The 25367-nt window shown below is 41.4% G+C and overlaps 1 protein-coding gene across 1 annotated transcript in view; it reads left to right on the top strand.

The window, feature by feature from the left end:
• The window catches only part of fam133b (family with sequence similarity 133 member B), a 62904-nt gene extending 38314 nt beyond the window's left edge, over positions 1-24590 (top strand). The window contains exons 10-11 of the mRNA XM_078239004.1: positions 21013-21060; positions 23887-24590. Of these exons, the coding sequence (XP_078095130.1) occupies positions 21013-21060; positions 23887-23970 (132 nt within the window). The 3' untranslated portion in view covers positions 23971-24590. The remainder of the gene's footprint in view (positions 1-21012; positions 21061-23886) is intronic.
• The last annotated feature ends 777 nt before the right edge of the window (positions 24591-25367 follow it).

The following is a 25367-nucleotide window of genomic DNA, read 5'->3' as shown; positions in this document are numbered from 1 at the left end:
TGCCGAGTTTTAATACTCTGGTTTCTGAAAATATTGCATGTGCAGCTGCCCGATTACAATGGCAGCCCAAGTGTGGCAATCTGCCAAAGGTACACTCAGAAACATGGCTGTCAAAATGCATTTGTAGATGTTACATGCACAACAGTATATTTATCGAGTGGACAATCTCAGCACTCGCAGAATAGGCATGTACAGGGGGTGCTATGTGCACATGGACAATAACAATTTTACATGAGTATGGGAACTATCTCTATTCAAAAGTGCTCTATCATTAACACAATTATAGTACAGATGTACAGAATATTAAAAATCTTGTGTTTGCAATTTAATTAAATTCTTGGCTCATTGTTTGGACCAGGATATAATAATACTTATGGTACTGGACCATGCACTAGCAAGAGTAGGAATAGGAAGATTAGGCAAATGAATGTGTGGCTTGAGAGCTGGTGCAGGGGGCGGGATTTGGATTTGTGGATCATTGGGATCTCTACTGGGGCAGGGGTGGCCTGTTCAAGAGGGACGGGTTATACTTGAATGGAGGGGGACTAATATCCTGGTGGAGAGATTGCTAGAGCCACTCGGGAGGGTTTATATTAGTTTGGCAGGGGGTGGGACCCAAAGCAGTTGGGAGAAAGAGAGGTTGAGGACAGCACAAAAGTTAGAGAGCGAGTTAAATAGTAAAGGCAGTGTCAGTAATCCTCGTACTAGACAGGACAGGCAAAAGCAGGGCAGAGAGCAAGGGAAGTCCAGATTAAACTGCATTTATTTCAATGCAAGAGACCTGACAAGCAGATGAACTCAGGGCATGGATGGGTACATGGGATTGGGATGTTACAGCTAAGGGAGGGACAGGACTGGCAACTCAATGTTCCAGGGTACAAATGTTATAGGAAAGATAGAACAGGAGGAGGAGAGGAGGGGGGAGTTCCATTTTTGATTTGGGAGAACATCACAGCAGTACTGAGAGGGGATATTTCTGAGGGCTTGCCCACTGACTCTATATGGGTAGAACTGAGAAATAAGAAAGGAGAGATCCCTTTAATAGAATTGTACTCTAGGCCCCCAAATAGTCAGCAGGAAATTGACGAACAAATATGTAAGGAGATTTCAAATAACTCCAAGAAAAATAGGGTGGTAATATTAGGGGACTTTAACTTTCCCAACATTGACTGGGACAACCATAGTATTAGAGGCTTGAATGGAGAGAGATTTGTTGAGTATATTCAAAAGGAATTTCTCATTCAGTTTGTGGATGGTCTGACTAGAGAGAGGGCAAAACATGACCTCCTCTTGGGGAAATAAGGAAGTTGAGGTGACAGAAGTGTTAGTGAGGGATCACTTTGGGACCAGTGACCATAATTCCATTAGTTTTAAGATAGCTATGGAGAATGATAGGTCTGGCCCAAAAGTTAAAATTCTAAATTGGGGCAAATTGGTATCAGACACGAACTTTCAAAAGTTGATTGGGTGAGTCTGTTGGCAGGCAAAGGGACGTCTGGTAAGTGGGGGGTTTTCAAAATTGTGTTAACAAAGGTTCAGGGTAAGCACATTCCTTTCAGAGTGAAGGGCAAGGGAATTAGGGAACCCTGAATGACTTGGGATATTGAGACCCTGGTCAAATAGAAGGAGGCATATCACATGCACAAGCAACTGGGATCAAGTGGATCCATTGACAAATATAGAAGGTGTAGGAGTAGAGTTAAGAGAGAAATCAGGAGGACAAAAAGGGGACACGAGATTGCTGTGGCAGATAAGGCAACGGGTCGGGTAACTGTCTGTGTGGAGTTTGCACATTCTCCTCGTGTCTGCGTAGGTTTCCTCCGGGTGCTCCGGTTTCCTCCCACAGTCCAAAGATGTGCGGGTTAGGTTGATTGGCCAGGTTAAAAATTGCCCCTGAGAGTCCTGAGATGCGTGGATTAGCGGGTAATTATGTGGGGATAGGGCCTGGGTGGGGTTGTGGTCGGTGCAGACTCGATGGGCCGAATGGCCTCCTTCTGCACTGTAGGGTTTCTATCTATGAACGGAGAATCCAAAGAACTTCTACAAATATATAAAGGGCAAAAGAGTAACTAAGAAAAGAAAAGGGCCTCTTCAGGATCAACAAGGTCACCGATGTGCGGATCCACAAGAGATGGGTGAGATCCTCAATGAATATTTCTCCTCAGTATTTACTGTTGAGAAAGTGTTAGGGAACTTGGGGAATAGTGTTGTCTTGAGGAGTGTACATATCTTAAAGCGCATCAAGGTAGATAAATCACCAGGACCTGATGAAGTGTATCCCAGGACGTTGTGGGAGGCTAGGGAGGAAATTGTGGGTCCCCTAGCAGAGATATTTAAATCATCGACAGCCACACGTGAGGTGCCTGAAAATTGGAGGGTGGCAAATGTTGTGCCTTTGTTTAAGACAGGTTGCATGGAAAAGCCTGGGAACTACAGGCCAGTGAGCCTAATGTCTGTAGTGGGTAAGTTGTTAGAAGGTATTCTGAGAGACAGGATCCACAGACATTTAGAGAGGCAGAAACTGATTAGGGACAGTCAGCATGGCTTTGCGAGTGGAAGATCATGTCTTACAAATTTGATTGAGTTTTTTGAAGGGGTAACCAAGAAGGTAGATGAGGACAGTGCAGTCGACGTTGTCTACATGGGCTTTGACAAGGTACCACGTGGTAGGTTGCTGCATAAGGTTAAATCTCACAGGATCCAGGGTGAGGTAGCCAATTGGCTTGATGACAGAAGACAAAGTCATTGTAGAGGGCCTATGACCAGCAGTGTACCTCAGAGATCGGTGCTGGGTCCACTGTTATTTGTTATTTATAATTATTTGGATGGGAATTTAGGAGGCATGGTTAGTAAGTTTGCAAATGGGACCAAAATTGGTGGCATAGTGGACAGTGAAGAAGGTTATCTAGAATTGCAATGGAATCTCGACAATTGGGCCAGTGGGCTGATGAATGGCAGATGGAGTTTAATTTAGATAAATGTGAGGTGATGCATTTGGGTAGATTGAACCAGGGCAGGACTTCCTCAGTTAATGGTGGGGTGTTGGGGAAAGTTATAGATCTAGGGGTACGGGTTCATGGCTCCTTGAAAGTGGAGTTGCAGATGGACAGGCTTATGAAGAAGGCATTCGGTATGCTTGATTCCACTGGTCAGAACATTGAATACAGGAGTTGGGGCATCTTGTTCAAGTTGTACAAGACATTAGTAAGGCTACACTTGGAATACTGTGTACTGTTCTGGTCACTATTATAGAAAGAGTGCAAAAGATTTACTAGGATGCCACTGGGATTTGATGGTTTGAATTATAAGGAGAGGCTGGATAGACTGGAATTTTTTTCCCTGGAGCGTAGGAGACTTGGGGATGATCTTGAAGGTCTATAAAATAATGAGGGGCATAGATAAGGTAGATCGTCTACATCTTTTCTGAATGTTAGGAGAGTCTGAAACAAGAGGGCATAGGTTTTAAGGTGAGAGGGGAAAGATACAAAAGGGTCCAGAGGGGCAATTTTTTCACAGAGGGTTGAGAGTGTTTGGAATGAGTTACCAGAGGTAGTAGTAGAGGCGGGTACAATCTTGTCTTTTAAAAAGCATTTAGACAGTTACATGGGTAAGATTGGTATAGAGGAATATGGGTCAAACGTGGGCAATTGGGACTAGTTTAATGGTTAAGAACTGGGCAGCATGAACAAGTTGGGCCGAAATGATTGTTTCCATGCTGTAAACCTTTATGACTAGTAACCTGGAAGGTATGTGCACCACCTCCCCCCCCCCCCGTGGAAAATCATGAAGCTGAATTCGATCATCTGCTCATTTGTGAGCTGGCACAGAAAATTGTTCATGTTGCCAGAATGTCACCTTAAAGCAAAACTCAACTTGTTCACAAATCTTCAGGGAAAAAAAATGTATGATTAATTCCTCATATAGTCTCTTGCTGCCCCCCATCAACCGTCTTCATGTTTTAACTAATCTCAGTGACCCTCTTCGTTAAGCATGCCGCATTAGTTGCTTTCTGACAAAAATAAATTCAAAAGAACCAGTAAACAGAAAAAGGAATAGATAAAAACACACAATATAAAGGTAAATCAAGGTTACCTTTCTGACCTACAGTAAAGAGCTAGCCATTTATTGACATTCTTGAACCTGAACGTAGAGTGTGCCGTACAAAGTTGTCACATTTTGCTCTCTGATTAGCTCAAAGTAGAACAGCAGTAAATCAGAACCAAAGAGACTGACAATTGTTTCAGTCACACCTCTCAATCTCTGTTAATTCTGGTCCTCCTAACTCGGGCGAACACTGCTCTGGCACTCTTTTTAGCTTTTTAAAAAAAATCTTAATTTAAATTTTTATTTTCATTTTTCCACAAAGCACACATCTCTGTTTTTCGCTATCCCATCCTAAGCCTATTACCTAATTTTAGCCATCCGTAGGTTGCCTATCCTCACCAGTTTGGAATAAGGAAAGCCATTTGGCCCCTCAAGCCTACTGTACCATTTAATTTAATTGTATCTGATCTGGTTAAACGCCATCTTTCTGCACTATCCCAGTGTTCCTTGATGTCATTGGTATGTAGAAATCTATTAACCTCTGCTTTGAACATACTCAATGGCTTGAGCCTCCACAGCCGGCTGTGGTAGAGAATTTAAAGACTTGACACCTTCTGACTGAAGAAATTCCTCCTCATCTCGTTCCTAAATGGTCTACCTTTTATTCTGGGGTTTTGTTCCCTAGTTCTAGACCAACCAGGGGAGACATCCTTCTTACATCGCCCTGTAAGAATTTTGCACACTTCAGTGAGATCACCTCTCATTCTTCTAAACTCTAGGGAATACAGGCCCAGTCTGCTCAATCTTTCCTGGTGCAACAATCCCACCATCCCAGGAATTAGTCTGGTAACTCTTTGTTGCACTGTGTCTCTGGCCTGTATATCCTTCCTTGGATAAGGAGACTAAAGCTGCACACAATACTCCAAGTGTGGTCTCACCAAGCTTATATACAATTGCAGCAAAACTTCCTTGCCCCCATACTCAAATCCCTTTGCAATAAATACCATTTGTCTTTCTAATTGTTTGTTGCCTGCATATTAGCTCTATGATTTTATAAACAAGATCATCCATTTCTAATTTTTAATGTGCTCGTAGCTCTTAAGTTACTAATATATCATCTATTTGGCAGGTGTGAGAACATTTATTCTTCAGATGTGACCACATTTTGTTTTCATCCTCCATTTCTCTAAGATGATAATGGGTTGTCTGCTTGAATCACACAATACCTGTGATGATGAGGGTCCCTATAATGCTGTTAGTGTAAGAGGAATTTTCTGAAGGTGTTCCCCTGGGGTGCTCTGTACTTGTTGAACCTCACTCAAACAATACATAGACTGCGAAAGACCGTATATAGTTAAAGAACGAAAAGGAATTTATTTGCGAATGCATGCACCAGGAGAGAGATACAGTCCGTGAGAGTTGACTGTCCTCTGAGCTAATATTGCTAGGTAAAATTATTATATTATTCTGAACATTTCAATATCCCACCCAGTCTCGTCAATCAAAAGTGGAGGGCCCAATCACAATATTCAACACTATTACCATAGCCAATAAAATTCCACCTGTCAACAGGAATAGGAGCTTATTAATTTATTGCCCATGTAGGTTCCTTCCCCTTTACCTAGGAAACCTAACCCATGTCATTACCAATAACCAAGGCCATAGCCAACATCTGTGATTTTTAATTGGTGAAAGGAGTCACTCTTTTGCTGGGCCTCCTTTATCAGCTTGAGAGACTGCTCCAGCCTCACTACCCATGAACGAATTTACTCCCTTAAATAACAGGCCTATGATTAAACTTGTTTTCGTGTATCCAAAAACATAAGCTGTTTTTCTGTGCTCCATTGCATTAACAGAATTTGGCCTGTCTACCATGTTTCCCATCATGCTGCATTCAGAATGAAGTTGGCCAAGGCGCACAATACATATGTATTGAAATTACAGCTTAAGCTTATAATACTTGGTTAATTTGTGGTTGTACAGTTTATAATACCTTTGCAGTTTATAGTACCTTTGTAAATTTTGTTCCAGTCACATTGTGAATCCTTAATATATATATATAAGGTACTTTATAATTACCTTAACCTAGCCTACTTATTATAGTAAAACTAAAATGAAGGGCCTCATACTAGAATTCTATACCCCCCACCCCCATCAGTCCCTGCTTTTGGCCCTTGGCTATAATCCATGATAAGACCACTTAATAGAAGTGTCACAATACTTGTTCCTGTGTCCTGTAGGATCTGGTCCTTTCGTATCCTTGCTTGCTCAACTTAACTGCCATCACTGGCACCATCCCTTCTGTGGACTTGGACAACCTTGCACAGGCACATTTAACTACATTGACAAGCACCATCAATGCTAAGATCACCATGAATAATATTGCAATTCCTTGTTGGATTGATGTTCTCAAGGAGCCCAGCCACCCTGTGAGCCAACCACCTAAGGTAAATGGTTCAGGGTCTTTGAGTTTCTCCACCTCTTTCCTGATATGATTAACCAGATTAGTTATATTTTCTGAACTGTCTGGTATGTACGTGCAACACTCTGATCCAATCACTGCACAAGTCCCTTCCCTTGCCGCCATGGCATAATCCAATGCCAATCTATGTTGAAGTACCATCTTATCATTAACCTTTGCACGGGCAGTTGCTGTATCATTGGCGAATTGTTCCAAAATGGAGCGTAGAACCAGAATTTCACGCATCACTTTAGCTACTCCATATTGGGGAAACAGTATGCCAAAGAACCGTTCTGTTTCTGTAATAGCTCACCGATGTCTTGGCAGGGGAGGGAGTTTAGGAGTGTGATACATGTATGGGATTACATATCCAAGGTAACACGACCTCTTCCATCTGACAGGGAGCCAAGGATATGCCCTATCCCCACAAATCCAATATGTTCCATTGAGAGTTGGATAGGTGTTGCCTCCTCTAAAGCAATAAGAAATATTGCAAGATTGGTCATTACTCAGTGGACTCGAACATAACCAGGTGGTTCGATCTATCATGTGGTCACATTCACTCATGCCTAAGTTTTCCCCTTGGCCTTCCATGTTTCTAGCACAATATATCCCTTTTGGTTTTGGTGTTGGCTGTTTTAAAAATAAACTAGGAGCTGGTTCCGCTATGACCTAACTTCCCTGCACAGGACTCGCTGTTAAGAAATTCTTTGCTTATCTCTCTACTGATTTCCCCCTCCTGCATGTATGGGATGTGCGAACATACCCAACACTTCGCCTGACTAGTCAAACTAGCATGTGTGTGCCATATATAGAATCATAGAAAACTACAGCACAAAACTTACCCCTAACATCTCCCCAGTACCTACCCCCCAGCACCTTAAACCTGTGTCCTCTCGTAGCAGACATTTCCACCCTGGGAAAAAGCCTCAGAGTCCACCCGATCTATGCCTCTCAACATCTTATATACCTCTATTAGGTCTCCTCTCATCCTTCATCTCTCCAAGGAGAAAAGACCGAGCTCCCTCAGCCTATCCTCGTAAGGCATGCCACTCAATCCAGGCAACATCCTTGTAAATCTCCTCTGCACCCTTTCAATCTTTTCCACATCCTTCCTATAGTGAGGCGACCAGAACTGAGCACAGTACTCCAAGTGGGGTCTGACGAGGGTCTTGTATAGCTGCATCATTATCCCCGGACTCCTAAACTCAATCCCTCGATTGATAAAGGCCAGCACACCATACGCCTTCTTAACCATCTCCTCCACCTGCGGGGCCAATTTTAGAGTCCTATGGACCCGGACCCCAAGGTCCTTCTGATCCTCTACAGTACTAAGAGTCTTTCCCTTTATATTGTACTCCTTCGTCCCACCTGAGTCCAAATCTGTACATTCAATACTAAAAAGATATAATCACGTGCATTCATTATAGCAGTCTCTACAACTTCTTCTGTCTTACAATCAAACACAATTGTTGATCAATGTCAGGTAATAATACAGCACAATCCCCGCGCAAGTGCACGTGCTCGCGACTTGACTTGCTTCTGCATTGGGGGATGTCCCAATTAGGGGTTGATCTTAATTGGAGCTGTGCCTTGATTGCAGCTGTGGCAGGTCAGAGATCTTCTGTGCACATAATCTGTAATAGAATCCAGATGGCCTCGCGACCTTAAATTTAGCAATCAGAATAAATTCGATCCAATTAGATTCTCTCTCCTTCTACTATTATTTTAAATCATTCAGTCACTGGATCAGGTTCGCTATCTTGGGGCTTACCACCGGGGTATGGCTTTAACTCAGTCCAGTGTCTCCATCGTGGGCCACACTTCTCATCAATTAGAGCACATGTCTGCCCTGTAACCACCACATCAAAAGGCCATTCCTAGCCCCTTTTTGTCTGTCATTAGTTTCATCATTACCCTATCTCTCGGTGAAGGCAACTTAGGAGTACTCTCTCCTTCCAACTTAGTCCAATCTCGGTGTTGCTGTTGCGTGATCACCTTTTTGAGAAAATGTAGATGGTCTATTAGATCCCTCCATATTCAATTCATCCTCTCCACCATCCCTCAACTCTGAAGGTGATATGGTATGTCAAACCTCTGCTATATTCCCAACATATGACAGACCTCTTTCAAAACTCTCTCTGTGAAATGAGTTCCTTGATCAGAATCCAGCTGAAGAGGTATTCCCCACCTGGGAATTATCTCGTTTGCTAATATAACAGCTACTGTTGTAGCTGTGGCATCTTTGCATGGCAATGCTTCAACCCATCGAGTAAACTGGTCTACAATTACTAAACAGTACGCTTTCCCTGTACCCGTGGGAATGGCCCTGTAACATCCATTTGTAAATTCTCCCAGGGTCCTTTTGGGTCTGGGTTGACTTCCCATTTTAATCTTGCAGGGACGTCCTGGCACCACTAGGGTGCACTGCAGACACCTCTGACCATATTAACATTTCTTCAATAAATCAAGCATTTTGTCCCTGCTCATGTGTGCTATTCCGTGATAAATCTTCAGCAGCGAATGCTGTATTATTTTAGGAACTATTATTTTCTCTTCTCTCCTCCATATTCCATCATGACCTTTCCGCCCTCTTATCTCTCTTCCATTGCTCCTTTTCCTCTTCTTTTACTTGTTCCTGAACTTGTTTTGCAACAATATCTGAACTGTCCTCAACTGTTACAGCTGCTAACCCTACAGGCTGTGTCCACTCCAAATCCTGTTTAACCAAGGCCTTCGCTGCCTGATCGGTAAAATGATAAGGCCATAAGACATAGGAGCAGAATTAGGCCACTCGGCCCTGCTCCACCATTCAATCATGGCTGATATTTTTTCATTCCCATTCTCCTGCCTGTTCCCCGTAACCCCTGACCCCCTTATTAATCAAGAACCTATCTATCTCTGTCTTAAAGACACTCAATGACCTGGTCTCCACAGCCTTCTGCGGCAAAGAGTTCCACAGATTCACCATTCTCTGGCTGAAGAAATTCCTCCTCATCTCTGTTTTAAAGGATTGTCCTTTTAGCCCGAGATTGTGCCCTCTGGTTCTAGTTTTATCTACTCGTGGAAATATGCTCTCCGTGTCCACTCTATCCAGGCCTCGCAGTATCCTGTAAGTTTCAATAAGATCCCCCCTCATCCTTCTAAACTCCGAGGACAGATCCAGAATCCTCAACCATTCTTCATACGACAAGCTCTCCATTCCAGGGAACATTCTTGTGAACCTCCTCTGGATCCTTTCCCTTGCTGTACTTTATTCTCAATTTTCCTGTGAGCTTGAACTTTTATTACTGCTGCTTCGAAAGGAACTCTGGCTGCCTGGAGTAAATTCCTGCGTATGCGGGCTATGGAGGATTATTTTCCCATCAAGGTGAAGGGCTCCGACACACTGACAGCCACGAGGCGCAAGCTAGTGCCCCCACATACCGATGCATCCCTCTGGCAACTGGGTAACTGAGCAGAGTAACACCCAATCAGTCTCAATCTGACTCCATACTGCTGAGCAACTACAGCTGCCTGTATTGCATTATTTTCCTCACAGAAAATGTGGGATGGTTTGGTGACCAAAGCTGGGGCTATCACAAAAGCCTGCTTCAAATCTGAAAAAGCCTGTACTACCTCATCTCCCCACTCTGTCTTTTCCTGACTAGCCCTTCCTGCCTTTATCAAGTCCTGTAAGGGCATTACCACCTGGGCATAATCTTCCACAAAATTCCTACAATAGTTAAAAAGTCTTCAATACTTGTCTTACCCTTTTTCCGGTGAAAAACCTTTGTACGCAACTAACCTTCCCCTGGTCCTCTGGAAACTTTTTTTTCCCAAATTCTATAACCTAATAGCATCTTTGAAACAGGGATCAAATCTTTCAATTTGATTCCAGCCCATAACTTATTTTAATTGTTTGTTCTTATCTTAAATATCATTTTATTAAGGTAACTTGCTTACAGTACATTTTCTTATGTCCAAATCATCCCAAACTCAGAGTGTTGTGGGCTTTCAGCTGTCCATTAGTGTCTATCTTATCTCTCCTTTCTTTTAAGAAAACTTTGTTCTTTCATCCATAGCTATCACCTAAACTGTGTTCTACTTAGAATCTCTTTAAATGCTCTCTTGTATCCAATGAATCACACTTTTGATTCTGTCCTCCTCTGTTTACTATCAGCGCCTCTATAACGTATCATTTATTACCCTGGTCATTTTCCTTTCTCATTTGTTCCACTGAATTGTTTCCCTCATCTCTAATTATATTAATCTGTCAATTTGGTGTTATAGGCGGGCTCTCCCTTGTAGCCCGTCTGGCATCTAATACAGTTTTCAACCTTCCCATATTCAAAATTTACAACAGGGTATGCTTTGTATTCAAAACTACTCCTCCAGTTTTGTGGTTGATTCACTACTTTGCACATCCATGTCACACACTTTAACTAGAATGCATTTTGGCAGTATAATAATTCCCATCATTAAACACGCAATCCCATTCTGCCTTCTGCAACTCTCCTTTCTGTTAGATTTTTGATTTTATATCTTAAAACTGCTGCAAGTCTTGTAACGCAGAGATCTATCCTGTCTGAGATGGAATGAGTTAATTCTCTGCTTGTTGGGCGTAGTAAATTTGCTCAGATTGACATCATCACTTCAAACACTCCGGAATAATTCTTTCCATTTATCTTTTCATTGTCAGTTCTATCAAGAATACATTTTCGAAAGTAACAACAAGCTTGATGCATATTAATCCAAAATTTAATTTAATTTTATCACTTTTAAATATCCCTACTAAATTAAAACTTTTACACTTACAATCTCTCCAGTTTAGCTCAAAATTTGCAAGAATAATTATTTTTACAACTTTGCCTCCGCAACCAACACAGACCAATACAAAATCAAATCAACTGTGTGCCTAAATGGTTAACTCTCCTTAGAATTTTTCAGACGTAACGTAACACCATTTTGAAATTGATTTTCCTTTCCCAACATGGCAGAGCTCAAATCTCAGATTCCTATTCTTGAAAATGACCATGGATCACACAATTACATGATATCTCTCTCTCTCTCTGCCATACACAGAGTCTGTGCCTGCTTTTAACCCTTTACTCCCCTTTTTGGTCTATGATACTTTAGACCAACCAATTTAACCTGTCTCTCTCGCTCTCTCTCTCAGGAGACCTGTACCCTGCTGGTTCTCTCTCACAGCATTGTCCCTTCTCTATCTCTGGAACCCCTCCCTGTGAGTTCCCTATACGCACGGTCTAGCCCCTTGATGCTTCTCTAGCTACGCGGCTTTTTCACTCCACTGCATAGGAGTGTCCGAGAGTCCGTCCCCACTATGTTTAAGCGTAACCTCTCTGCAAATGCCCCTTCTACCCACTCGGCTTTTTGCTCTGCTCTGTAGGAGATCTGTAGCTTATTGCCCATGTAGATTCCTTCCCCTTTACCTAGGAAACCTAACCCACATCATTACCAATAACCAAGGCCATAGCCAACATCTGTGATTTTTTTTTTTAATTGGTGAAAGGAGTCACTTTTTTGCTGGAACCTGGGCCTCCTTTATCAGCTTGAGAGACTGTTCCAGCCTCACTACCCATGAACAAATTTACTCCCTTAAATAGCAGGCCTATGATTAAACTTGTTTTCGTGTATCCAAAAACAGATAATAGAAGCTGTTTTCTGTGCTTCATTGTATTAACAGAATTTGGCCTGTCTACCATGATGGGAAACACTCCCATCATGCTGCATTCAGAACAAAGTTGACCAAGGCGCACAATATATATAGAAATTACAGCTTAAGCTTATAATACTTGGTTAATTTGTGGTTGTATAGTTTATAATACCTTTGTATATTTTGTTCCAGACACATTGTGAAATAAGGCACTTTATAATTACCTTAACCTAGCCTATTTATTATAGTTAAAACTAAAATGAAGAGCCTCATATTAGAATTCTATACTACCCCCCCATCAGATAGCTAATTCCAAAACTTTGAAGGAGTAATTGAATGCAGACGGTATGTTCAAGATAGGATAGCATGTGACTTGGAGAGGCGATACAGCTGATCCTATAAAGATTGTAGAGTTTAAAGATACTGTCTAAGCAAAATTGCAAGACTGGTAATATTGAAACTGACCCTGCTGCAGCAGAAGTGTATGGCATGTGATCCCAGAGCCTGGGATCTTTGAGGATAGAGTCTGACTGCACTGATGTTGGTTGGAGAGATTTTTATTTCCAGGATGATGAGTAGCTTGGAGGGAATTTGCTGGTGATGATGTTCCCATGCATCTGCTGCTGCTTACTTTAAGATGGTAAAGATTGAGTTTGGAAAATGCTATCAAAGGAGCCTTGGTTGATTGCTGCAGTGCATCTTGTAGAATCTACATACTGCTGCCATTTTATGTTGGTGATGGAGGGAGTAAATGTTTATGGAATGGGGTGCGACTCAAGTGGGCTGCTTTGTCCTGGATGGTGTTAACCTCCTTGAATGTTGTTTGAGCTGCAATCATCAGGCAAGTGGAGAGTATTCCATCACACTCCTGTCTTGTGCCTTGTAGATGGTAGACAGGCTTTAGAGAGTCAGGAGGTGAGTTACTCTCCATGGAATTCCCAGCCTCTGACCTGCCCCTGCAGCCACAGTGTTTATGTGGTTGGTCCAGTTGAATTTCTGGTCAATGATAATCCCCACCCAGGATGCTGACAGTAGGGGATTCATGGGTTAATGTCATGGAATATCATGAGGAGATGGTTACATTTTCCCCTGTTGGGGATGATCATTCCCTACCACTTGTGTGGCATGAATGTTACTTACCACTTATCAATCAAAGCCTGAATGTTTTCCGGCTTTTGCTGCATTTTGACGTGAACTACTTTAGTATCTGAGCAGTAAATGGTGCTGAAAGTTGCGCAATCATCGGTAAACATCCCCATTTCTGCTGGTGGAAGGAAGGTCGTTGGTGAAGCAGCTGCAAATGCTTGGGCCTAGGACACAACCCTGAGGAACTCCTGCAGTTATGTCTTGGAATTGATCTGACTTCCAGCAACAACAACCATCTTCCTTTGTGCTAATTATGACTCTGACCAGTGACAAGTTCTCCCCACCCAATTTCATTGACTCCAGTTTTGCTAGCCTTCTTGATACCACACTTGGTCAGTGTTGTCTTGATGTCAAGGGCAGTTACCCCCGATTCACCTCTGGAGTTCAAATCTGTATTCAGTATTTGGATCAAGGCTGTAATCGGGTCAGGAGTGACACTGGGGAAACCCAAACTAACCATCAATGAACTGATTATTGGTGAGTGATAACTGCTTGATGGCATGGTTAATGACCCCCTCCATCATTTTGCTCATGATCAAGAGTAGACTGGATTCTGGAAATAGACATTTGAAGGTCTCCAAAGGTGTTTCTGAACAAGGCAAAGTGTGGGAGTTTGGGTACACAATAATATGGCATCAGGACAGTTGCCATGGACTAATGGCATTAGGGATGCTGTTCTGGAGTGTAGTTAAAATATGTGTAAACATTGGATATTGACCCTATGAACTCCATTCAATGCTCTATCAACACTGGGCGCGGTCTGCTGAGTTGACGAGGGAGGATTTCCACAATCTGGTCATACTGTGAGGTTTTGGATTCTGGGAGGGAGGTTCCAGATTTTTGGAGAGATGCCCTGGGTGAAGGGTGGTGGTGGAGTGAACTATTTTATAGTTACATGGGTATAGAGGGATATGGGCCAAATGCAGGCAATTGGGATTAGTTTGGGGTGGGACGGCATGGACAAGTTGGGCCGAAGGGCCTGTTTCCATGCTGTAAACCTCTCTGACTGAGTGGAGATATTCCGTGTTTGGCACCAATGCTGAGGAGATGGGGCCTATCATCATTGAGAGGAGACACACAGGATAATATAGGCTTTATCCTCCCTAGAGTTAGAACATAGAACAGTACAGCACAGAACAGGCCCTTAGGCCCACGATGTTGTGCCGAGCTTTGTCTGAAACCCAGATCAAGCTATTTCCTCCCTATCATCCCGAAGTACACCATGTGCCTATCCAATAGCTTCTTAAATGTTCCTAAAGTTTCTGACTCCACTATCCCTGCAGGCAGTCCATTCCACACCCCAACCACACTCTGAGTAAAAAACCTACCTCGGACATCCTTCCTATATCTCCCACCATGAACCCTATAGTTATGCCCCCTCGTTACCACTCCATTCACCCGAGGAAATAGTCTTTGAACGTTCACTCTATCTATCCCCCTCATCATCTTATAAACCTCTATCAAGTATCCTCTCAATCTCCTCCGCTCCAAAGAGAAAAGCCCAAGTTCCCTCAACCTTTCCTCATGAGACCTACCGTCCAAACCAGGCAGCATCCTGGTAAATCTCCTTTGCACTCTTTCCAGTGTCTCCACATCCTTCTTGTAGTGAGGTGACCAGAACTGCACACAATATTCCAAATGTGGTCTCACCAAGGTCCTGTACAGTTGCAGCATAACCCCACGGCTCTTAAACTCAAACCCCCTGTTAATGAACGCCAACACACTATAGGCCTTCTTCACGGCTCTATCCACTTGAGTGGCAACCTTTAGAGACCTATGGATATGAACCCCAAGATCTCTCTGTTCCTCCACATTCTTCAGAACCCTACCTTTGATCCTGTAATCCACATTTAAATTTGTCCTAGCAAAATGAATCACCTCGCATTTGTCAGGGTTAAACTCCATTTGCCATTTTTCAGCCCAGCTCTGCATCCTATCTATATCTCTTTGCAGCCTACAACAGCCCTCCACCTCATCCACTACTCCACCAATCTTGGTGTCATTAGCAAATTTACTGATCCACCCTTCAGCCCCCTCCTCCAAGTCATTTATAAAAATTACAAATAGCAGAGGACCAAGCACTGATCCCTGTGGCACTCCGCTGGTAACCGGTTTCCAGTCCGAAAATTTTCCATCCACCACCACCCTCTGTCTTCTGTTAGATAGCCAGTTACCTATCCAATCGGCCAAACTTCCCTCTATCCCACACATCCTTACTTTCTTCATAAGCCGACCATGGGGGACTTTATCAAACGCCTTACTAAAATCCATGTATATGACATCAACTGCACTACCTTCATCTACACACTTAGGTACCTCCTCAAAAAATTCAATCCAATTTGTGAGGCAAGACTTGCCCTTCACAAATCCGTGCTGACTATCCTGGATTAAGCTGCATCTTTCTAAATGGTCGTAAATCCTATACCTAAGGACCTTTTCCATCAACTTACCGACCACCGAAGTAAGACTAACCGGCCTATAATTACCAGGGTCATTTCTATTCCCTTTCTTAAACAGAGGAACAACATTTGCCACTCTCCAGTCCTCTGGCACCACCCCCGTGGACATGAGGACGCAAAGATCAATGCCAAAGGCTCTGCTATCTCATCCCTTGCCTCCCAAAGAATCTTAGGATATATTTCATCAGGTCCAGGGGACTTATCAACTTTCAGTTTATTCAAAATTGCTAGTACATCTTCCCTCCAAACATCTACTTCCTCCAGCCTATCGGCCTGTGACACCCTCTCTTCCTCAAAAACATGGCCCCTCTCCTTGGTGAACACCGAAGAAAAGTATTCATTCATCACCTCTCCTATCTCTTCTGACTCCATGCACAAATTCCCACTGCCGTCCTTGACCGGCCCCAGCCTCACCCTGGTCATTCTTTTATTCCTCACATAAGAGTAAAAAGCCTTGGGGTTTTCCTTGATCCGACCCGCCAAGGACTTCTCATGCCCCCTCCTAGCTCTCCTAAGCCCCTTTTTCAGCTCATTTCTTGCTAACTTGTAACCCTCCATCGAGCCAACTGAACCTTGTTTTCTCAACCTAAGATACGCTTCCTCCTTCCTCTTGACAAGCCATTCCACCACTTTTGTGAACCATGGTTCTCTCACTCGGCCATTTCCTCTTTGCCTGGCAGGGACATACCTATCTAGGACACGCAGTATTTGTTCCTTGAAAAAGTTCCACTTATCATTAGTGCCTTTCCCTGACAATTTTTGTTCCCATCCTATGCTTCCTAATTCCTGCCTGATTGCATCATAATTACCTCTTCCCCCAATTGTAAACTGTGCCCTGCCGTATGGCCCTATCCCTCTCCATTGCAATAACAAAAGACACCAAATTGTGGTCACTGTCTCCAGTTATGGGCCATCAGTGAATTCTTCACCTTTCCCAAGCTGTTAGTTCTGTTTAAAACCTTCAGTTTTTTTCAGGAAAAAAAACACTCTAATACTATAGTTTATGATCAGTTACCTCTACTTCGCAACTGAAATGACTGAAATGTTTAGAATTGGATAATTCAGGTGATTTATCATCTTGAGGACAGAAACTAGAAGTGACATACTTAAGGGCAAAAGTAAACTGTGAATAAACAGACTTGCATTTGTATCTGCAGGTGTCCCAGAGTCTTTAACAACCAAATTGTTATTTCTGAAGTTCAGGCTCTTCTGTAGGTATCTGTGGGAACCAAAAACAAACCTTACTGTACAAGGTTAAACATATCAAATTTACAATATATCTATCTTATACACTCACTCAGGGCTAATATGTGGTGCATGTGGATTAACACACCACACACTAAATAGCAAATGTGACCAAGGCAGATTCCACAGATTTTTCAGCAATCCACTTGGACGTCAGTAAACACTGAGTCAACCAATCTTGTTGAAACACTGTCTCCCTCACAAATGTTTCATTTTCCATGATCAAGCTTCTGAATTCTCTCCAAACTTCAACACCGTCAATGACTGCACACTTCCCAAGGTTTCAGTTTGTCTCCTGAGGCTTGGCTACATTTCTGAGTCTGCCCTCCAACCTCTACTTGCACAATTTCAACTCTTTAACAGTCAGCTAGCTCCTGTGGGCTTGCACAGCCCCTGGATTTCACTAGACTTTAATCTCCACCCATCTCCATAATGACATAGCCTTCCAGAGCTCATTTAATGCTTTTAAATTAATTGTAGCTCTAACATGTAAAGCAAAACTACTCTATGGGTTACATCTAAGCAGCATAGACACCTGGGGGTGATTTCCTCCTCTTCTTCTCCTTCCCCCCACCCCCCCCACCCCCCTTGACGTCTTCCTGATTAGTGGCACCCCAACCCAATGGCTGGCTAGGCACTGGCCCCAGTAGCAGGCCCTACTGCACCCCACCCCCCAAGACCCTGGTCTGGCCCCTCACCCGTGGCACTGCCTGGTGCCTGCTGGGCAGTGCCAACCTGGCACTTCCCAAGGGGCACCTCCTCCCACCCCACTCTAACTTGTACCACCATACATGATCCCTGCTGATGTGGACCTTCACCAGTGGGGACAGAAAGTTTAGTGAGCCCAGACAATTGAGTCCTGGGCTTGCTAAAGAGATGCAGAGCAGTTTCTGCATATGGTAATCAGCCGGTGCCATTCCTGGTGTCAGGCTGATTACATTTTGAAAAATGGACCGGGAAGATCGCGACTGGCGTCCCGTTTTCTCTTCCTCCTCTTTTTCCCCAACGCGCCCCCCCCCCCCCCCCCCCCCCAAGTCTCATTGTTTATAATCATTTAGAGGAAGGATTTTCTTTCAACATTTGTCATATCCATTTAGTCGGGTGCATGTTCCTATTTCACATGGTGTCATTTTATTTTCACTTTATTGCCCTATTAACTTGTATCACCTTTAGTTGAAATTCCATAAAGAATGAAAGAAAACTTGCATTAATATAGCATTTTCACATGTCCAGGATGGCCCAAAGCATTTTACAGCCAATAAATATTTTTTAAAGTGTGGTGACTGTTGTAATTCTGTCAGTTTGTACCATAAATAGCAATTAAATATATGACAAGATAATTTGGTTGAAGACTAAATCAAGGGCCCAACTGTACCTCCCAAATTGATCTTTGCTCATCAAAGCTGAAAAAGGGGCTTAGGAGAGCTAGGAGGGGACATGAGAAGTCCTTGGCGGGTCGGATCAAGGAAAACCCCAAGGCTTTTTACTCTTATGTGAGGAATAAAAGAATGACCAGGGTGAGGTTAGGGCCGGTCAAGGACAGTAGTGGGAACTTGTGTATGGAGTCAGTAGAGATAGGCGAGGTGATGAATGAATACTTTTCTTCAGTGTTCACCAAGGAGAGGGGCCATGTTTTTGAGGAAGAGAAGGTGTTACAGGCTAATAGGCTGGAGGAAATATGGAAAATTTTCGGATTGGAGGCAGGTTGCTAGCGGTGTGCCGCAGGGATCGGTGCTTGGTCCACTGCTCTTTGTGATTTTTATTAATGACTTAGAGGAGGGGGCTGAAGGGTGGATCAGTAAATTTGCTGATGACACCAAGATTGGTGGAGTAGTGGATGAGGTGGAGGGCTGTTGTAGGCTGCAAAGAGACATAGATAGGATGCAAAGCTGGGCTGAAAAATGGCAAATGGAGTTTAACCCTGATAAATGTGAGGTGATTCATTTTGGTAGGACTAATTTAAATGTGGATTACAGGGTCAAAGGTAGGGTTCTGAAGACTGTGGAGGAACAGAGAGATCTTGGGGTCCATATCCACAGATCTCTAAAGGTTGCCAGTCAAGTGGATAGAGCTGTGAAGAAGGCCTATAGTGTGTTAGCTTTTATTAACAGGGGGTTGGAGTTTAAGAGCCGTGGGGTTATGCTGCAACTGTACAGGACCTTGGTGAGACCACATTTGGAATATTGTGTGCAGTTCTGGTCACCTCACTATAGGAAGGATGTGGAAGCGCTGGAAGGAGTGCAGAGGAGATTTACCAGGATGCTGCCTGGTTTGGAGGGTAGGTCATATGAGGAAAGGTTGAGGGAGCTAGGGCTGTTCTCTCTGGAGCGGAGGAGGCTGAGGGGAGACTTAATAGAGGTGTATAAAATGATGAAGGGGATAGATAGAGTGAACGTTCAAAGACTATTTCCTCGGGTGGATGGAGCTATTACAAGGGGGCATAACTATAGGGTTCGTGGTGGGAGATACAGGATGGATATCAGAGGTAGGTTCTTTACGCAGAGAGTGGTTGGGGTGTGGAATGGACTGCCTGCAGTGATAGTGGAGTCAGACACTTTAGAAACATTTAAGCGGTTATTGGATAGGCACATGGAGCACACCAGGATGATGGGGAGTGGGATAGCTTGATCTTGGTTTCAGATAAAGCTCGGCACAACATCGTGGGCCAAAGGGCCTGTTCTGTGCTGTACTGTTCTATGTTCTATTTGCTGTGGCTTTTACTTCCCAGTGTGATTGCTTGTCATGATGCACTTTATTACTGTTGGTGTGCTTAAAATTGTCTTTGGTGCCTTAGAGTTGTTTTATTGCTATAATATCCTGCTGTATAAAGTATGCTTCTTTCTGGTTTTGCTTTATTAAAAATTATTGCAAGATTTAGCTTGCAAAGGGTGTATTGGTGTGAGAAGAGTCTCCAATCATTTGGTTATTCGTAAGCTTTAAAAAAGCCACAAAGCTATTAATTATTTTTAGTGAATTGAAAGCCTGAAGGTCGACGGCAATAGATCATTGTTAAAACCAAATCAATCCATGACCCAGAAGCTGATGGTACCCATGATAAGTAAACCATCAGTGGTGCAGGGAAAATAGCATAAATATATATAAATCAAGGTACTGTTTTGTACAATCTTGTGATTGAAAATGTGATTATGGGTCTTGCACAATAAAATTTTATTTTAGATACTTGACATTTACCACTAAATTATGCAAGAAGCAAAATAATGGCTTGCATTTTGTACAACCTGCATTGCATCTCTCAAATAAAACCACAATGTTTCATACAGTTAATTCCCCTCTCAATTAAAGAAACTGTTCCATTGGCAAACATATCAATCATTGTGTGCACAGCAAGATCACACAGAAACAAAGTGAATGATCAGTTAATTTAGTTTTGGTGGCGATCGTTGAGGGAGGAATATTGGCCGAAACACAGGGAGAAACTCAACTTAAGTGCTGTGTGCGTATTGGGCATTAACGGTGGATTCAGTTATGCTATGTATAGCAGCAAACTGAATGTGTCTGGAGGTGTATTTGTAATTGGTATTGGTAATTTGTAATTGAGTTAGTAACTTTTGGCTCTTTAAAAAGAAGCTTCTAAGTATGTAAAATTGACTCAATTTATATCCTTCACTTTCTATCTAAAATAGAACTTTTTTCTTAAATACATCTACCTGACTAACTCAAAATGGCAGACAGAACTTTGATTTCAATCTAATTTAAAGGACAGTATCTCAGAGGTTACAGTGGAGTATCTGTCTAGATTTCCATGCTTAGGTGGTGACTTAAAAGCACAGCCTTTTTAAAAAATCATCCAAGTGAAACTGGGCTTCACCACACCTCAAACCGTGAAGTTGAAAAGTTATTGAAGGAATCAAAATTTTAAAGATCAAAACTGAATAGCATTGCTATGGCACAGATTATTGGTATTTGAATTGTATGGATCTCATTAACATTTCCTGTAGTTTGTCAACTGTATTTCATTAATGATCACATTTATTTTTAAGGCACAGTCAAGGAAAAAGAAAAATAATGAAGAGAGAGATAAAACTGCTGTAAGTACTAAACATGAATAAAATTGGTGGTACAATTGACCCTGGTAATGTTATGAGATAGACCAAAACATAAAATGCACTAACCCCATGTGATAATACAATATTACCTTTTATAAAGCTCTGGTTAGGCCACATCTAGGCACTTCTGGTCATCACACTTTGGAAGGATGCAAGGGTATGGAAGAGATATGATTCTAGGATTGGGGAATTTCTGTTACAAGGTTAGGTGGAGAAGCTGGGGTTCTCCTTGAGAGCAAAAGAAATTGAAGGGATATTTGATAGAGGGACACTAGATTGTTATGGGTTTGGATAAGATAGACGAGGATGAAATTGTTCCCACTAGCTGGTTAGATATGGACTAGAGATTTTGGGTAAGAGGGGAAATTGAGGAAGAGATTTTTTACGCAGCAAATGATAATGGCCTGGAATTCGCTTCCTTAAGATTGGAGGGAGCAGAGATGCTCAATGATTTTAAAAGGACATTGGATGGGCACTTGAAGGAAAAACTTGTAGGGCTACAGGTATAGAGCACGGGAATGGAAATTTTGCTCCATAGAGAGCTGGCATTGACTCATTGGGCCGAATGACCTCTTTCAGTGCTATGAATAACTCTGACCTGAGTGCCTTAGTTTTTTTCAATAAAGGGTTATTTGGAAATTACTTGTGATGCAGAGTGAAGAGTCCATGTGACTCCGTTTGGGAACTGTGTATGTATGTGCTAACATGAGTTGTTAGGTCTAAACTCAGTTCTCTGTCCTTGAATACTCCTTTTGTAGAAACAGCTCTCAAATTAAGTACATTAAAACATAAAATCTGTTTCAATAACACTGTGGCAAGGATTGCATACTATCTTTTTATAAAGATTGTTTTCTAATCTCACCTTTCTGTGATTATTTTAGAATCTCCCCCTCTTAACTGCCTTGTAGACCAGTGAAAATCTATGACTTTATCATAACCTAAAGATCCACCCCAACTTCATCAATTCATTCTTCATAACTCAGTCTTTTGTAATATCCTAGTGAATCTACATCCACATTTCTAATGGATCTGTCCAATAATGAGGTTCCCAAAACTGCACAATCCTTCCAGTTGTGGCGTAATTAAAGTCTTTTGCAAGTTCAGTTTTGTCTGGTTGCTATTGTATGTGCATCTGAATGTAAACCAAGGATCTTGTCAGCAAATGTTATGGTCTTACCTCTTTACATTTACACACTTAATTATGTTTACATTTGAATACAAGTTCCTCTGTTTTTATTCTTTTTATTGCTGTTTAAACAGTTGCATGTTGAACTGTGTTTTAGTTTTTATATTTTTCTAAATTCTTTTCTAATTGCTCTAATCTCTCTTTTACCATATCTACTCAAATTTGCTTTAAATACTTCCTGCCAATCCTGTTTGATCTCTTTTCTTAAAGCAATTATTCTGAACTAGGATTTCTTTCATGCCGGTGAAACTAGCTGATTTCCTCGCAAACATTTTGACTTTCCCCCTTTTTTTTCCAATTGGAGCATTGAATGAATGCAGCTACTAGTGGGGGAAAAATACAAAACTAAATTGCTCCGAGTAACTCTAACGTAAGTTTGTCCACATCAGTTAAAGATATTTTGTTGACGAAAGAATCTCTTTACTATTTTCACTGAAAGCTTTCCACTTGATGTTGCTCTGTTTGTTTTTATATTCCATTACTGATTTAGGTTGTAACTCATTTGAAATTGCAGTGCATCTGTTTTAATTGCTGCATAGTAATACTATTTTACATTCTGATAATATAAAAGATTCACAATCTCTGATTAATATAGATAATTAATTATCCTGCCGGTTTATTACCTTGTACATCTCACTAGTTTGCAAAATATCCTGATGACCAGGATGCCTACCTTACAAATGCTTAACTAGTTTGATCTGCTTTGCTGTCCTAGTAGTGAATTGACATTCTGCTTTATCTTTCAGTTTCTTAATTAGTTACCTTCCAGTTTAAATGCATCCCTTTCACTTCATCTGGTGTTAAGTACACTGCAGTCATATAAAGTACAACAACACCATTTTCCAAATACTAGCCCCGCCCCCCACACTGCTCCCCCCAATAATATTTATGCTTGCAAAGGGCATAATAGCATTATTCAACATTTAGACCCTGGAATTCAGTTCACTAATAAAAGCAGTAAAATAATTAATGACTGGAATTCTCTCTTCCAATCTCTCTGCCACTGATCCTATAGTCCTCTCTACAAAAAGTATCTAAATACTGTATGTAGTTATTTTGTTCTATAGTAATTATTTGTCAATGCCCCACTTTCACAATCTGTACCATGCTTGTGAAAAGGAACAAGATTGGAAATGTAATTTTAAAAATGAATTGAAATGAAGGTTCTTTGAGTCGGAAGCATTTTGTATAGAACCATTACTGACGTCAAGAAAATTTTCCATCAAAATCTGGTTCGCATTTTCACAGAAAAACATAGATAATGCTCCAGATTAATCAGAGATTGTTTGTTCAGTATAATGTATTTGGAAGAAGTGGTTTTAAATAATTGCTACAGTATATTCAGTGTGAAAAATAGCTTGCAATCAGGGCGTATGAGTTACAACTAAATGGCTGTTTAAGAGTCTGATTCAGGAATTGTGTGGATACTAATGGAAGGTTGGAGAGTCCCTAACCATAATTGCTTCTATGTGCAGAACAAAATTAGTGAGCTTACTCCGTGCTAGTTACCTTGACTAAAATTTAAGGCAAAGATGACAGTAAGATACAACACCATATTGGTACTGGTATGATCATATAATCACTACTGTTAATACTGATAGCATTTTTTTTTTTTTATTAAGGAAAAATTAAAGAAGAAAAAGAAGCATAAGAAACACGGAAAAAAGAAAAAAAAAGTCTTTAGTCCAAATTTAGATTCAGCATGAGACTGGAATGAATAAAATTATTTAAAAAAAACAAGTGGATCTTTGGTTCTTTGAGTTCTGCAAGCTGCATGGCGAAGACCTGAAGAGTTGAGGTGGAAAAAGACTTGAACACTACTTACGCATGATTTCCAAACTCTGCTTGCATTTGCAAACATTTGTAACTTTACCAGTAGCTTTTATTTATCCACGGTGATGAACAACAAATAAGCCTCTGTGATTTTTTTTGTAGAGTTCAGGTTTACCAACTGTGACCATTTTTGATAAGTAACATAGTCCCTTGATAACTTGTTTAAATGTGAAACGATCCCAACTGTTTTTGCCTATATTGTATGAACTTAAACTTGACTGATGAGTTGGAAATTATCAGAAGTTCCATGTCACTGTGTTACTGGTTAACTCTACAGAAAGTAATGCCTGTTAGCCTGATGCTGTCTGGCCTACACTAGAAAGCTATTTTTATATAATTTCTTGATCCTTTTAGCTCAACATACCTAAGTTTTCAGTTGTGTTTTAGTTTGCAATTTGTTTCTGAATGGGAAATAGTATCATTCCTAATAAAGTATTGACCTGAGTGTTTTATAACTTTGTAAAGTATATAAAATAAATCTTAAAATATCTCCTATTTGTCTACAGTTGTTTGTAATCAAGTGGGATCGGTGGGGTGGGGGAAGAGGGGCGGATTTAAAATAGATCAGTGATTATTGATACAATTAGTGATTTTAATGATAAATAGCATTGCTATTTGAAACATTATTTTGTCTTAAGTTGTCAAGGAAAAACCTTCTTTGTATTATTGTAGGGGATATAATTTTTGTTTACCACTTAGTTTGTTACATAGTAAAATTATTTTCACCTAAAGACATGGCACTTTCATGCAAGCATATAAAAATGATGGATGCAAAAAATCAATTGGTCTATCCATCCTATCCTACTCATGTTGCAATTAATTACCCCACATGCTCCCCAAGCACCTGCAGCCATGTAATCTGACAAAGACAAACAGATTTTTAAAAATACCCATTCAAGGAAGAAAATAACTGGGTATTTCCTCTTCACCTTCCTTAAAACTGGAAAGAATAAAAGGAACTTAAACATTCTGATACATTCACAATGGCACAACTATCTATTTGTCTAAACCTTGACTTGTGCCATTATCTAACTTAAACTGACAAATCCTCCCTGAACAATCAGCCCTTAATGTAGAAAAAAATTGACTTTATTTTTGTTTTTCTCAGCCTGTTCTACTCCCTCCATTCCCAGCATTAATGTTGTTAACAAAAATGACAGCACCCTGGAAAAACCAAGAGAGAAAGCGATACAAAAACAAATGGAAGTCAAGGAATAAACTCAAAACAGTTGATTGGTTGGCAAGTATTGCAGATAGCTTTTTTTTCTAA

The sequence above is a fragment of the Mustelus asterias genome, chromosome 2 (genome assembly GCF_964213995.1).
Source record: "Mustelus asterias chromosome 2, sMusAst1.hap1.1, whole genome shotgun sequence".
Taxonomy (NCBI): domain Eukaryota; kingdom Metazoa; phylum Chordata; class Chondrichthyes; order Carcharhiniformes; family Triakidae; genus Mustelus; species Mustelus asterias.
The sequence above is the reverse complement of the archived record's forward strand: the minus strand, read 5'-3'. Positions and strand labels throughout refer to the sequence as shown.